This window comes from Bufo bufo, chromosome 4, assembly GCF_905171765.1.
Source record: "Bufo bufo chromosome 4, aBufBuf1.1, whole genome shotgun sequence".
Lineage (NCBI taxonomy): Eukaryota > Metazoa > Chordata > Amphibia > Anura > Bufonidae > Bufo > Bufo bufo.
In genome coordinates, this window is record NC_053392.1 from 605,865,471 (window position 1) to 605,881,397 (window position 15,927).

Below are 15,927 nucleotides of genomic sequence, written 5' to 3' on the forward strand. Positions count from 1 at the left end.
TGTAACTCAGGATCAGTACAGGATGAGTAATGTATGTACACAGCGACTGCACCAGCAGAATAGTGAGTGCAGCTCTGGAGTATAACACAGCATGTAACTCAGGATCAGTACAGGATAAGTAATGTATGTACACAGTGACTGCACCAGCAGAATAGTGAGTGCAGCTCTGGAGTATAATACAGGATGTAACTCAGGATCAGTACAGGATAAGTAATGTAATGTATGTACACAGTGACTGCACCAGCAGAATAGTGAGTGCAGCTCTGGAGTATAATACAGTCTGTAACTCAGGATCAGTACAGGATAAGTAATGTAATGTATGTACACAGTGACTGCACCAGCAGAATAGTGAGTGCAGCTCTGGAATATAATACAGGATGTAACTGAGGATCAGTACAGGATAAGTAATGTATGTACATAGTGACTCCACCAGCAGAATAGTGAGTGCAGCTCTGGAGTATAATACAGGATGTAACTCAGGATCAGTACAGGATAAGTAATGTATTGTATGTACACAGTCTCTGCACCAGCAGAATAGTGAGTGCAGCTCTGGAGTATAATACAGGATGTAACTCAGGATCAGTACAGGATAAGTAATGTAATGTATGTACACAGTGACTGCACCAGCAGAATAGTGAGTGCAGCTCTGGAGTATAATACAGGATGTAACTCAGGATCAGTACAGGATAAGTAATGTAATGTATGTACACAGTGACTGCACCAGCAGAATAGTGAGTGCAGCTCTGGAGTATAATACAGGATGTAACTCAGGATCAGTACAGGATAGGTAATGTATGTACACAGTGACTGCACCAGCAGAATAGTGAGTGCAGCTCTGGAGTATAATACAGGATGTAACTCAGGATCAGTACAGGATAAGTAATGTAATGTATGTACACAGTGACTGCACCAGCAGAATAGTGAGTGCAGCTCTGGAATATAATACAGGATGTAACTGAGGATCAGTACAGGATAAGTAATGTATGTACACAGTGAATCCTCCACTCAGGAGTAGCAAAGGATCAACTTTATGTAGATTAAGGCTAGGTCTACACTGCAACATTTGTAGCGCAACATTTTTATGCACTAATGTCGCGCGACAATATTTATAATGGCAGTCTATGGTGTCGCACTGCAACATGCTGCAACTGCGACGCAACAGTCGCAGAAAAATCCATCTCGAATGGATTTTCTGCGACTGTTGCGTCGCAGTCGCAGCATGTTGCAGTGCGACACCATAGACTGCCATTATAAAAATTGTCGTGCGACATTAGTGCAACAAAATGTCGCGCGACAAATGTAGGTCGTGTAGACGTAGCCTAATTCTACATATAAAAAGTGCATTATGTTCATAGGTATAATACAGAACAGAGGGGGCACACTCACTATAACAAGGAGTGCAAAAACGGTTTGCACACAATGATAAACAAAGACAGAGCTGAGAAAACCGCAATACGCAATGACAATGCACATCTAATTATTTAAAAAATGTATAAAGCAATTTTATTGTGAAAGACACACAAACACAGACAGACAATGTCTGTGTGTCTTTCACAATAAAATTGCTTTATACATTTTTTCTATAATTGGATGTGCATTGTCATTGCGGTTTCCTTGGCTCCGTCTTTGTTTATCATTATGCTCATAGGTGGACATATGCGTGAACAGGTCTGTACTGTAATCTTATACACTTGCCTCATATCAATCACTTGACTCACTACACAAGATGGCTGAGACGTCTTCCCTTCTGGTATATCATATAAGAAGAGTTTGAAATCACACACTACAGCCAGAGCCCGCTGCCAGCCCTTCTTCACCCCAGCTGGCTTGGGCACCTGAAAAGAGAAACCAATGATGTCATTATGATACCATCCAGTATATAGCCATTAAAAATTGCACTTGGTTCAGTGTCGAGAGATCCCTTTATCTGCACCCTGCAATGACCTATGACAAAGGTAAAGTTGTCATAGGGACATAAGAGCAGAGAAGTTGGGGCTTCAATCAATCCTAAGAACTACAGAAGTTCCAGCATCTCAAGATGGCGCGTCTGACACTTACACGGACATGGCCTTCATAAGCTGTCCCGATTCCTTTCTGGGGGTCGATGCCCAAGGGTCCCTTGGTCTGGTCAGGAGGGATGGGGCACACAGAGGGGGCTTTATCCGCACAGGTAACATGGCAAGAAAAACCACACACTGGAAAGAAGAAAAAAAAAGAAGAGATCTTGTCATTCCTGACCAGTTTTAGCCATTACTAGAAGGGGTCCCTCAATGGATCCCCAACAATCAGCAGGAGCGCCACCGCAGGAGAAAATAAGTACTGCACCACGCCAACTGAAGTCAATTCGCTGTCAGTGTACTGCATGAGTAGATTAGGTCCTCCAGGTGGCGCTAATAGAGGAGAGCAACCCCAAATAATAGGTTTTCTACACCAGACCCCTTGAGTTCTTCCTGCTCTAACTACTATGGGTACTCACCTTCACAGGTGCAGCCCTGTCGGATGAGCCCCACCATCAGAGAGGTGCACTGGTTACACTTTGTTGGCGTGTTGAAGGTCTTGACCACAAACTGATGAGCTTTGGGCTACGAAACAAGAATGGAAATCTCACAACTGTGTACAGCGCTGTATTATTAAAGGGGTTATCCGTCATCTGGTTTTTAACTAATGTGTAAAATTGTGGGTTGTAACCAGGCCTGGATCATATGCACAATGTACGGCATGTGACCCCGGAAGTGCCAGGCGCCTAATTACACCGGGGGGCACATTAGTTTAAAAAAAAAAAAAAACTGTTGGCGTGTTCAAAGTCTTGACCACAAACTGATGACCAAAATTGTTGGCGTGTTGAAGGATCATGGATTTAAAGGGGTTATCCAAAGTCTAAAGCATGCCCCCCAATGCCTGGGCCCCTCATATAGATTATACTTACCCCGCTCCCCAGCACCTGTGTTGATCCTGATCCCCGCACGGCCGCTGCTGCATCCCCCCCGTCATGCGGATCAAAACATCCAGCGACAGGGGGAGCAGCCAATAGCAAGCCATGAAGGAGATGAGCCTCCCAAGTATCGCGGGTGATGCAGGGGTGGCCGTGCGGGGATCGAGAAATGCAGTGGTGGCCGTGCGGGGATCAGGGTGCCAGGGAGCGGATTAAGTATAATCTATATGAGGGGCATTGGGGGGGGTGGGCACGCGTTAGACTTTGGATAACCCCTTTAATGAAAAGGCCCTGGTCTGGGCAGCTCGTCAATGGAGAGCCTAGCACTTGCATTACCTTTGGAGTGGAGGAACCTGAACCCAGGTATGAAGCTCTGATTGTCGGCGTCTGCACGGAGCGCGGGGGGTGATCTGCCGTCTGTAATGAGAATTAATTGATGGGAAAGGTTAATGCAAGGGGTGCTCTATTTCATACATGGCATTTTTGCAAGGGAAGTTCAACTTTTTAAGATGCTCCATCAAATTCTGCTTTAGCGCCTTATAAAAGGAACACTGCAGACTTAGGGCGGCCATACACATTAGGTAGTGGTCGGCTGATCGCCCCTTCCCTATCCCCTCATACACATGCATGCTCTGCTCAGCCAACCATGCATATGTAGTGAATGGTGAGAGGGGGGGGGAATTCCGACCTCTGCCAGCCCTATACACTGTCTTATGCCCAGTGCGGAGAGCCATTCCCTGTACACTCAGGCCCTGCACTAGGCAGAACACGGTGCATCTGTTTTGTCTGGAGTCTCCCTTTAAGTTTAATATTACAAGCCTATGCCATCAGTTGGGCTTTGACCTCTGGGACCCCTACTAATAATAAAAGGGATTGCAGCACTGGTGAAGCCATGTGCCACCTTCACAGCATCCAATATACAGGGAGAGGCAACTGGCGGCAGTCCCCTGAAGGGTCAGATGGCAGGGGGCGCCACTGTGCATGGAAACCTAGGAAGCGCTAAATCAGCACTGCGGCCCCTCCATTCTTGGAATCCATAGGAAGTCCCAGAAGTTGGACCACCGCTGATCATAAAGTGATGGCATATCCCAGAAACAGCCCATTGCTTAAAGTCAGGAACACCCTTCCGCAACCTGATAACTGGTATGGTATGACACCTGCTGTCTGTTCTTTTCCTCATTTCTTGTCCACCTCACTAAGGTGGTCGCACACGCTCAGTTTAAGTCTTCAACCACCACTAGCCATATAGCACTTTCAGGGAAAAAGCTACAGCAAAAAAAACAAAAACATGCCCCCTGAGAAAGGACACGACCCCTGAGCTGCAAGCGTGAAATAAATCTGGCAGAGCAATTGGAGCAATGAATGTGGAGACCTCTGGATCCATGTGAGGTACAGGGCCAGTAGAAAGAGATTGTCATGTACTATATGCGCATCAATTATGGCATAACCCCATGAAGAATGGGAAATGCGTTACGTTCCTGACCACCCAAGTGTCCGGTCATAATTCTATAATAAAACTGCATCCTGTTACCTCTCCAGCTTCGATGTCGCTCATGGTGGATGGGGATCTGGAGCGTGATATGACCTGAGATTTCGCGTCCTCGTCACGTGACGGAGTGTTGGACAAAGTAAAATTATCCACAGAGTCCATCTGAAAGCACAAAACGGGTGCAGAGACCTTAATACCGAAAACATGGTCACCCCGCTTCTTAATCTGAGGGATGGATGCAACGTAAAGAGAAACGGTGACCTAACTCCTGCAAATCATAGGATGGGTGAACGGTGTGAGCTCCCGCTGTAGTGTGAATGCAGAACGCCTAAGACTAGGGGCCGACTAATCCAGAGCGATACATGAAAGTCATCGTGTGCCCTGTACAGTAATACAGCAGCGCTGCCTCCCTACAGATGACCACAGATGGAGAGGCACGCTTATGAGGAGAACCTGTGCATAGGCAGCTCAGCCTCAGTCATGTCAATGTAGCTGAGATGCAATACCACACACAAACTGTGGGCAAGTGTGGCGCTGTTGTTGGAAAAACAAAACAAAAAAACACCATGGTTCTCTTCTCTTGGACAACCCCTTTAAGGTATTAAAGGGAAACTGTCACCGGGATTTTGGGTATAGAGCTGAGGACATGGGCCGCTAGCACATCCGCAATATCAAGTCCCCATAGCTCTGTGTGCTTTTATTGTGTAAAAAAAACGATTTGATACATATGCAAATTAACCTGAGAGGAGTCAGAGCTTGAAAATAGGACTCTTCTCTGGTCACACAAGTAAGATATACACAATAAAAGCACACAGAGCTATGGGGACTGGGTATTGCGGATGTGCTAGCGGCCATCTAGCAACCCATGTCCTCAGCTCTATACACAAAATCCCGGTGACAGGTTCCCTTTAAGCTGACCATACACATGGCACAGATATTGTTCCCGATACCCCATGCACGTGATATTAACGGGAAAGGGGAGAAAGAGGACGGCAGACACCTCTGGAGGGTCTCTGAGAACAAAAGGATTAGGGATGTTGAAATCCAACATGTCGGACCTTTCTCTCCCTTGACATCTGCTATCAGGGGAGAGTCGGGAGGCATTTGGACGGTTGGCTGATCCCATCGAATTTGGTGGCTTCGGCCAGGCTTAGGCCCCTTTCACACAAGCGAGTATTCCGCACGGATGCGATGCGTGAGGTGAACGCATTGCACCCGCACTGAATACCGACCCATTCATTTCTATGGGGCTGTTTAGATGAGCGGTGATTTTCACGCATCACTTATGCGTTGCGTGAAAATCGCAGCATGCTCTATATTCTGCGTTTTTCACGCAACGCAGGCCCCATAGAAGTGAATGGGGTTGCGTGAAAATCGCAAGCATCCGCAAGCAAGTGCGGATGCGGTGCGATTTTCACGCATGGTTGCTAGGTGACAGTCTATTCACTGTATTATTTTCCCTTATAACATGGTTATAAGGGAAAATAATAGCATTCTGAATACAGAATGCTTAGTAGGTGATCAATTGAGGGTTAAAAAAAAATAAAAAAAATTAACTCACCTTCTCCTCTTGTTCGCGTAGTTCCCGGTCTCTTCTTTACTTCTTAAAAGATGAACTACCGGCTAGGACCTGTGGTGACATCAGATCACATGCTCCAATCACAGATCACATGCTCCAATCACATCACCACGGTGATGGACCATGTGATTGGAGCATGTGATCTGACGTCACCAAAGGTCCTTTAGCCCACAGCTAGTCATTAAAGAAGTAAAGAAGAGACCGGGAACTACGCAAACAAAAGGAGAAGGTGAGTTAATTTTTTTATTTTTTTTTAACCCTCAATTGATCACCTACTAAGCATTCTGTTTTCAGAATGCTATTATTTACCCTTATAACTATGTTATAAGGGAAAATAATAACATCTACACAACACCTAACCCAAGCCCGAACTTCTGTGAAGAAGTTCGGGTTTGGGTACCAAACATGCGTGATTTTTTTCACGCGAGTGCAAAACGCATTACAATGTTTGGCACTCGCGCGGAAAAATCGCGGGTGTTCCCGCAACGCACCCGCACATTTTCCCGCAACGCCTGTGTGAAAGAGGCTTTAGTGTGTCTCCTAATAAAGCTATGTCAGTGAGAGTATAAATCTACTAAATGGGCCACCAAAGTGCTGAATGGGGAGGGGGAGGGGTGGGAGTCACCTGGTGTATCACATGATCACATACAGCCAGTCAGCAGCACTGAAAAGGATCATGTGTCACCGCTGGAATCACATGATGGCATTCAGAGCTGCTGACTGGCCGAGAAGGATCATGTGATACACCAGGTGACTCCCTAGAAAAAGGAAGTGCTTTCTTTTCATCCTTCCCTCTGGTTTGCTGCTCCAGGGAGTGGATGTTATAGGTCATAAAAAGAGACGCAATCATGGCTTCCACATCACATAAAACAGGTATCGTAGGTGAGTGCGGTTATTAAAATTTTTATATATTTTCTGCTGCAAATGTTTACATTCTTGCAAAACCCCTTTAGGGCGCATCCACACGGGACAAACACCGCGAGCTGTTACTGTGGATCTGCTTACCGTACCGGCGATGTGGATGAGAAGGCGTTTTCCAGGACTCCTATATTGACGGCACATCAATATCTGACCGGTGGGGGTCCGACTCCCGGCACAGACCAGCTATGTGGAGGCTGTGGCTCTCCGGTGACTGCTGCACCCCCCCCCGCCCCCCTGCAGTACATTGTATAGTGGCCGTGCTTGGTATTGCAGCTCAACCCCCTTCATTTGAATGGGACTGAGCTGCGCCTAGGCCATGTGACCAACGAACGTGACGTCACTCGTCTAGGAAGAAGCTACGGCGTTCACCAGAGCACTGCGGTCTCTACGGCTATGTTGTAAGGAGTTGGATTCCCACCGATCAGATATTGGTGACCTACCCTGAGGATAAGTCATCAATACTGTACTCCTGGAAACCCCTTTAAGATCTCATCGAAAAAGCTGCAAAACAAATCCATAATGCAAAGTGACCCGCAGCGCAGATCTTGGGTCTGCAGCACGCCAATTTATGGTACGAAGTTACACCCTTTACAATTCGCGGGGTGAAATCCATGGCAAATCTGCACTTCAATCATCAGGATTTTGCCGCGGATTTGTTGAGGGTTCACGGTAAAATCCAGGGCGAATGTTTCCACCGCAAATCGCATCTCGTGTGGACGTGCCCTTAAAGTGAAAAACACGTGCTGTATTAATGGGTTATTGTCTGTGTAATACTTCTCTGTGTCTAGTCAGTCCTCCTGCTTAGAGCTGACCCAGTCTTTCTCAAGCAGCGGAGGGTTTGCTACAATGTGTCAGTCTAGACCAGAGATCAGCAACCTTCAGCTGCTGTGAAACTACAATTCCCAGCATGCTCCATTCATTTCTATGGGAGTTTGGAGAAGAGCAGAGTAAGTAAGCATGCTGGGAGTTGTAGTTTCACAACAGCTGGGAGGTTGCCTACCCCTTTGTAAACTAAACTTATATCGGTGTCTGATTGTTTTTTTTCCGTTACAATGTATTAGGACAAGTAAAATGGATCAGTCTGAACATTTTCCTATCAAATCCGTTGGCTTTTAGTCAACCCTTGTAATCTATAGGGGAGGGGGGTTTGCATCAGTGTGTCAGTATTATTACCCAACTTGTGGGTCTGTGATGGGAAAAGTAAAACCCACTGCCGCTACTCTCTGCCTGGGAAGTACGGGGCAGGACCCCCGCTTATTTCTGACATAAAGCTTTGGAGAGCAGCCCCTCGACATGCAGCAGCGGCGACAGGAGAAGCCTGGAATGGAACACGTAAATCAAAGACATTTATACCACAGGCAGAAAAGGGGGAGCACACATAGCAAGACAGCCTCTTACACGTCTGCCTTTACTGGCCGGGTTGCAGGCCGGAGATCGCTTCAAGAGAGAGGAGAACAGGTTACACACACGTACTGCTCCGGACATACAAATACACAGCAGTGATGCACATAGGTAGGGGGCGCTGTTGCACATAATAGATTTCTCTACCAAAGGGGAACTCTACCCAGGTGACACTTGGATCGCTTCTGCCTCCCCACAGGGTCTGTGACTACTGCAGCCAGTGACATCCTTTCTCCTGGAGAACTGGGTTGTCAGACTTCAGCTTTGCTCCCTGTAAAGCCCAATTCACACGTCGGTGATTTTCATTGTTGATACCTTATTTTCTGTGATCCTACACAGAAAATAAAGTATAGCGGATACGATCTGCACCAGTTCTGTGTTTAGACCCGCACCTGGTTTTGGTTCACAATCACTGACGGAAATCATTGAAGTGTGAACTAGGCCTAACATGAACGATGCTTTGCTGGTTCATGCAGACAAGGGGCAGCACTGGGCGTCTACCCGCTGGATGTTCTTCTCCCTTGTCTGCAGACCTCAGTCCCATTCTCTGTCTAACCCAGGATTTAGCAACCTCCGGCATTCCAGCAAACTACAACTCCCAGTATCCTCCTTTCACTTGTAGGGGGGGTTACACGAACAGCAGAGTAAGTGTGCATGCTGGGAGTTGTAGTTTCACAGCAGCAGGAGTGCTGAAGGCTGCTGATCCCTGGTGTAGACAGTGGTGGACCTGGAGTGGTCTGACAACCCTGGAGAAATAAAAATAAAATAAAAACTTTAACACTTTTCAGGTAAATAAAACTGCAGAAAGCTAAATCTTTAGATGTTGGGGTATTGGTTGTAATTCCTCTTCAATACCACTAGAGGGATTACTGGAAATACAATTCCCTATGACAAGGACGCTCAACCTGCGCCCCTCCAGCTGTTGTAAAACTACAACTCCCACAATGCCCTGCTGTAGGCTGTTCGGGCATGCTGGGGGTTGTAGTTTTGCAACAGCTGGAGGGCCGCAGGTTGAGTATGCCTGCCCTATGATAAGCGGTATAGTCTGGGACTCTGAGCCAGGATGATACGATTAACTCCTTCCCTCCCATAAGGCAAGTATTATTGGTTATCTCGTAGAACATGTTGGTGCAATGCCACGGCGGGGTACATACCGAGCTGGAAGGCACACAGAAATACAACTTACGCAGGAGACAGACAATACAGAAGGTAATCCTCTGAGACTGGCACAGAAGCACAGGCGGGTAATGCAGAACACAGTGCCCTGCTAATATACTGGGAAGTTAGACGCTGACCCTATGCAAGTGCCTCTATTCTGGACTCTGTGCTGCCTCCTTGGGGTAAATAAAGGTTTGACGGGTCCTCCAGTTAAATATATGTAAAGGTTCTCAGCAGTGGAGATAAAGGACGTGAAGTAATCATCTAGATCAGGAATGCTCAACCAGTGGCCCTCCAGCTGTTGCAAAACTACAAATCCCAGCATGCCCTAATAGCAGTAGGCTGTCCAGGCATGCTAGGAGTTGTAGTTTTGCAACAGCTGGAGGGCCACAAGTTGAGCATTCCTGATCCTCCTTCCTACCTGCAATGGCTGATAACAGGGAATAACAGATTGCATTCAACTTCACGGCAACTGGCATCAATATAGTTTCTGTTAAAATTTTAAAAGGCAAGTCTAAGTGCAATGCTGGGTGCAACGCTTGTCATACTGTGAAGCTCCACCATTGAAGATACTTTAAGCAATTGCACAAACAACCTGTACTGTGCACAGCAGTCAAATCTGAACAAGCAGAGCTGCAGTGTAAAGCAGTAAAGCACAGGGGACAGAGCTACAACTTGAGCCCCCTGTGTTCAGTCATAGGTACAAAGAAAATATGCACTGGGGGATGGAGATCACTTACCTCAAACTGGTCCAGCACAGAGGTAGGTGCATTCAGAAACGCTAGGAAAGAATTCTGGGATTCCTGATGCTTGACACCTATGGGTGCAGATGATTGATCTTAATACGAAATATACATGTATCCTTGGTTACTAAAGAATTTAAGCACCCCAGCAGCACAGAGTACTTCAGAAGAGGAGTGTGATAATCTTGTGGGGGTGCAAGATGAGGACAGGGCTGCATGTGATTCATGTTTTACCTTTTTCTGATCTGAATTCCTCAGTTTCCCATTTGAGTTTCTCAATTTCCGTCACAAGCTCCTGGTTCTTCTTTTCAGATTCCTGAAGTTTACTGCCAATTAAAACAAAAGATATATAGAACAAAAAAAATAAATAAAAATTTGAGATAAGTTCCATCAGTCATCACATGACATATTGGAGGAAAACGGCAGGAATAAAGTGGCCACTAGATGGCGACATCATACCAGTGGTTACACAATGCCTCCAGGACCAGGAAGATCCTGCTATGAGAGGGGCAGGACAGGGAGCAGGTGTGACAACTACCAGGAGGACAGGACAGCCAAAGGAAGCTTCCAGAAGGGATACCCACTGATTAAATGTCTTAGGGTGCTTCAATATGTGTGTACGGTAGACGGGGCACATACCATTCAGTGGCAATAATGGCAGCCTTTGCCTTGTTCAGCTCCTCCTGGATGGTTTGCTTGGCCCGAATTTCAGCATCCAGGGCAGACTGCAGCTCCAGCCTGGCCGACATATCAAGCTTCGCAAAACGTCGCATTTTCCATGGCATGTCCTGTAATGGAAAGAAGGTGATATAGTGGGGGCACAACCAGCAGGAGGGCGTCATACCCTGCACAATGTGAGGCTGCCAGGAGGTGGGAAAAAGTGTGACTGCACTGTAATGGGGCTGGCATGGTAATGGCGGCCCTGTGCCTGGCACAGTAATGACACTGTAATCTGGCTGGCATGGTAATGGCGGCCCTGTGCCTGGCACAGTAATGACACTGTAATCTGGCTGGCATGGTAATGGCGGCACTGTAATGGTGGCCCTGTGCCTGGCACAGTAATGACACTGTAATGGGGCTGGCATGGTAATGGTGGCACTGTAATGGTGGCCCTGTGCCTGGCACAGTAATGACACTGTAATGGGGCTGGCATGGTAATGGTGGCACTGTAATGGTGGCCCTGTGCCTGGCACAGTAATGACACTGTAATGGGGCTGGCATGGTAATGGTGGCCCTGTGCCTGGCACAGTAATGACACTGTAATGGGGCTGGCATGGTAATGGTGGCCCTGTGCCTGGCACAGTAATGACACTGTAATGGGGCTGGCATGGTTATAGACACACTAGAATGAGGGCCTTTCTCTGGCACAATAGAGGCTAGCACTGTTATGGGAGCCCTGTACATAACACTGCACCGGAGGCACCGTGCACGGCACCGCCCTGGGGGTAGTGTAACACGACCCCATTCCACACGAGGCACCCATAGTTCTCACCGTGGCTCGGGCTCCGAGACTAGAATTCCTCAGAGTCTCCAGCTCCTCGGTCATCTTAGAGGCCAACGCCTGGAGATAGCCCCGCGCGTCCTTCTCATCGCTCACCCTGAAATACACAAAAAATTCACAATGAAGGAAACCGATCTGACAACACGTGATATGAACCCTGACAACCAGAGCCAGAAATGTGCTCAGAGCAGTTGTCACTTCCCTTCTCCTTCTAGGATTACACATCAAAGGCATTGGGAGCTTCTCGTTAACCCTCTCAAAGAACGGTCAGGTTCAGAAAACGATTTAGGGAGTTCAGAGTTAAATCGAGAGGGTCCCTCAGTGAGTGTAGAGCGGTGAGAAGAGCGTCTCTCTCTGGAGGAGCTGAGGTCACTGTGTAATACCTTATTTCACCTGTGGTGGCGCTGTAGGGACACTGAACTGCCTGGGGTACACTGTGTAATCTGCTTATTGTCAGGAGGCCTTTAGAACCACAGATAACATCAAAGTGTGTTGAGGTGAATGACAAACTCAGCTCTGCTACATCTGAATCATTGATTTCAGAAGATGCAGCAGATATTTAGTGTCACTCTCAGTCCTGCAGGCGGAGTACCTTTTATTAAAACATGCTTAATATCACTACTGACATAAGGGCCAGCTCACACAACTGACTAATAAATAAAAATAAATCGGAATATGCAATTTTTTTGTTTTGCAGTTTTTTGACGCGTCTTTTTTCATGCAGTTTTTGACGCGTCTTTTTTAAAAAAAACAATGGGTTTTAAATTCATTACAAAGCTGAATTTTCTGCTTGAGGTTTTTGAGGCAGATCTGCACCAAAAAAAAGCACAGAAAATACACAAAAACAGCATGAAGCAGTTTTTTTCAGCTTCTCAATCATTTCAATGGGAAATGCTGATTCTGACCCAAGACAGGACTAGCTGCTTCTTTGTACACGCTCCAAAATCAGCGCCCAAAAACTCTGTGTGAACTGGCACTAAGAACTGAACCCTGCTCCTGCGCGTCTCTGGGGCCTGCAGCGCAGGAAGGGTTAATGCTGGGAGCCGCCGGTAATTCATGTCTTGGCTGCCGTCCAGAGTCAGAGGCTCTTCTATCCCAAATGTCCAGGATGAGAGGGAACTTTCCAAAACTTTACCCAAATAAGGCGAATGATGCCGGGGTAGGAGCAGGGACCACGTTCCCATAAAAAGACAACATTTACTGCTCCGGAGCGTGCACAAGATCAGGGAACGGGGGTAGAACAGCGCAAAGTGAGTGACCCCCAGAGCCTAAAAAATACATACTAGACAGAAATAACTAACAGGAACAATATACGGAGAAATAATCCTAAATAAATATGAGATCTTGTCCTTAGGGGGCAGTATTACAGTAGTTATATTCTTGTACATAGGAGCAGTATTATAGTAGTTATATTCTTGTACATAGGAGCAGTATTATAGTAGTTATATTCTTGTACATAGGAGCAGTATTATAGTAGTTATATTCTTGTACATAGAAACAGTATTATAGTAGTTATATTCTTGTACATAGGAGCAGTATTATAGCAGTTATATTCTTGTACATAGGAGCAGTATTACAGTAGTTATATTCTTGTACATAGGAGCAGTATTATAGTAGTTATATTCTTGTACATAGGAGCAGTATTATAGCAGTTATATTCTTGTACATAGGAGCAGTATTATAGTAGATATATTCTTGTACACAGGAGCAGTATTATAGTAGTTATATTCTTGTATATAGGAGGCAGTATTATAGTAGTTATATTCTTGTCCATAGGAGCAGTATTATAGTAGTTATATTCTTGTACATAGGAGCAGTATGATAGTAGTTATATTCTTGTACATAGGAGCAGTATTATAGTAGTTATATTCTTGTACATAGGAGCAGTATTATAGTAGTTATATTCTTGTACATAGAAGGCAGTATTATAGTAGTTATATTCTTGTACATAGGAGCAGTATTATAGTAGTTATATTATTGTACATAGGAGCAGTATTATAGTAGTTATATTCCTGTACATAGGAGCATTATTATAGTAGTTATATTCTTGTACATAGGAGGCAGTATTATAGTAGTTATATTCTTGTACATAGGAGGCAGTATTATAGTAGTTATATTCTTGTACATAGGAGCAGTATTATAGTAGTTATATTCTTTTACATAGGAGCAGTATTATAGTAGTTATATTCTTGTACATAGGAGCAGTATTATAGTAGTTATATTCTTGTACATAGGAGCAGTATTATAGTAGTTATATTCTTGTATATAGGAGCAGTATTATAGTAGTTATATTCTTGTACATAGGAGCAGTATTATAGTAGTTATATTCTTGTACATAGGAGCAGTATTATAGCAGTTATATTCTTGTACATAGGAGCAGTATTATAGCAGTTATATTCTTGTACATAGGAGCAGTATTATAGTAGTTATATTCTTGTACATAGGAGCAGTATTATAGTAGTTATATTCTTGTACATAGGTGCAGTATTATAGTAGTTATATTCTTGTACATAGGAGGCAGTATTATAGTAGTTATATTCTTGTACATTGGAGCAGTATTATAGTAGTTATATTCTTGTACATAGAAGGCAGTATTATAGTAGTTATATTCTTGTACATAGGAGCAGTATTATAGTAGTTATATTCCTGTACATAGGAGCAGTATTATAGTAGTTATATTCCTGTACATAGGAGCAGTATTATAGTAGTTATATTCCTGTACATAGGAGCAGTATTATAGTAGTTATATTCTTGTACATAGGAGCAGTATTATAGTAGTTATATTCTTGTACATAGGAGCAGTATTATAGTAGTTACATTCTTGTACATAGGAACAGTATTATAGTAGTTATATTCTTGTACATAGGAGCAGTATTATAGTAGTTATATTCTTGTACATAGGAGCAGTATTATAGTAGTTATATTCTTGTACATAGGAGCAGTATTATAGTAGTTATATTCTTGTACATAGGAGCAGTATTATAGTAGTTATATTCTTGTACATAGGAGGCGGTATTATAGTAGTTATATTCTTGTACATAGGAGGCAGTATTATAGTAGTTATATTCTTGTACATAGGAGGCAGTATTATAGTAGTTATATTCTTGTACATAGGAGCAGTATTATAGTAGTTATATTCTTGTACATAGGAGGCAGTATTATAGTAGTTATATTCTTGTACATAGGAGGCAGTATTATAGTAGTTATAATATTTTGCATGGTTTACAGTAACTGAAAACCAAATGTAATGTGAGATGGGTAGATGTAGTTGAACATTTCAGGATTACTACTTTCTTGCTGCTTTGCCAGTAAAAAACCTCTGTTATCTATGGCAGCAACAGTATTGGGAATGACAAGTCTTATGACTACATGTCTACTTCTATTGTGCAGATCCCAGTAAGAGAAGAGGACAAACCATTGGATGATCTCTGTGATCTGCGCCTCCCAATGAGCCACAGACTCCTTTTTGTCAGCCAGATCCCTCATCTCCTCTTCCAGCTGCCGGTTGTTAATATTCTGTTTCTCAAGCATGGAGTTGAGCTAAAATCCAAAAAGCACACAAAATTGTATTAAGTACAAACTAACCTCCCCACAACAAAAGCCTTATGGGGCACTTATGGGGTCATTTATTAAGACCAGCATTTTGGACGCTGGTCTTAACATCCCTTGCACTGGCGCATGATGCGCCTAAGTTATGTAGAGGTGCCAGCCTCTATATAACTTAGGTGCATCCACTGCCAGCCTAAATCTATGCCAGCTCCCTTTTTGGCGTAGATTTAGATAATTTTTCTACACTTAAAACAGGCGTAGAAAATGATGAATGAGATGGGCCCTCTGGCCCGCCCCCTTTTTTTAGACCTAGCACGAGATTCCTCCGCAAATCCCCATTGCGACCGAATCTGCAACAGATATATGCCAAACATTGGCATATATGTAATAATTAGTGACCCCCTTTAGTTCTTCTGAACATTTTACAGGAGATACTGTTTGCAGAAGCCTTGCTTTACTTGAATGTATTATGCTCCTGTCACATCTAAAGCTGCACTAAGAATTCTGTTTGCTGGAACATAGAAGTCCATATCACTGTTCTGATACATACAGATCAGAACATGCACTGTACTTCACTTTAGTACACCGCATGGTGGGAGGTTTAGGTATTTTGTTGCTGCTAATGTCCTATGCCCTACAGCCAAAGTCTAAAAG

The 15,927-nt window shown here is 44.6% G+C and overlaps 1 protein-coding gene across 3 annotated transcripts in view; it reads right to left on the bottom strand.

Moving 5' to 3' along the window:
* Positions 1-15,927, bottom strand: part of CDC42BPA (CDC42 binding protein kinase alpha) — a 160,147-nt gene that overhangs the window by 17,005 nt on the left and 127,215 nt on the right. For all 3 annotated transcript variants that reach the window (XM_040430597.1, XM_040430595.1, XM_040430596.1), the window contains 11 exons: positions 15,140-15,264; positions 11,716-11,821; positions 10,863-11,011; positions 10,458-10,549; positions 10,221-10,297; positions 8,320-8,358; positions 4,464-4,583; positions 3,269-3,349; positions 2,477-2,582; positions 2,059-2,195; positions 1,696-1,835 (listed from right to left, as the gene is read on the bottom strand). In XM_040430597.1, coding sequence (XP_040286531.1) covers positions 1,696-1,835; positions 2,059-2,195; positions 2,477-2,582; positions 3,269-3,349; positions 4,464-4,583; positions 8,320-8,358; positions 10,221-10,297; positions 10,458-10,549; positions 10,863-11,011; positions 11,716-11,821; positions 15,140-15,264 — 1,172 coding nt within the window. The remainder of the gene's footprint in view (positions 1-1,695; positions 1,836-2,058; positions 2,196-2,476; positions 2,583-3,268; positions 3,350-4,463; positions 4,584-8,319; positions 8,359-10,220; positions 10,298-10,457; positions 10,550-10,862; positions 11,012-11,715; positions 11,822-15,139; positions 15,265-15,927) is intronic.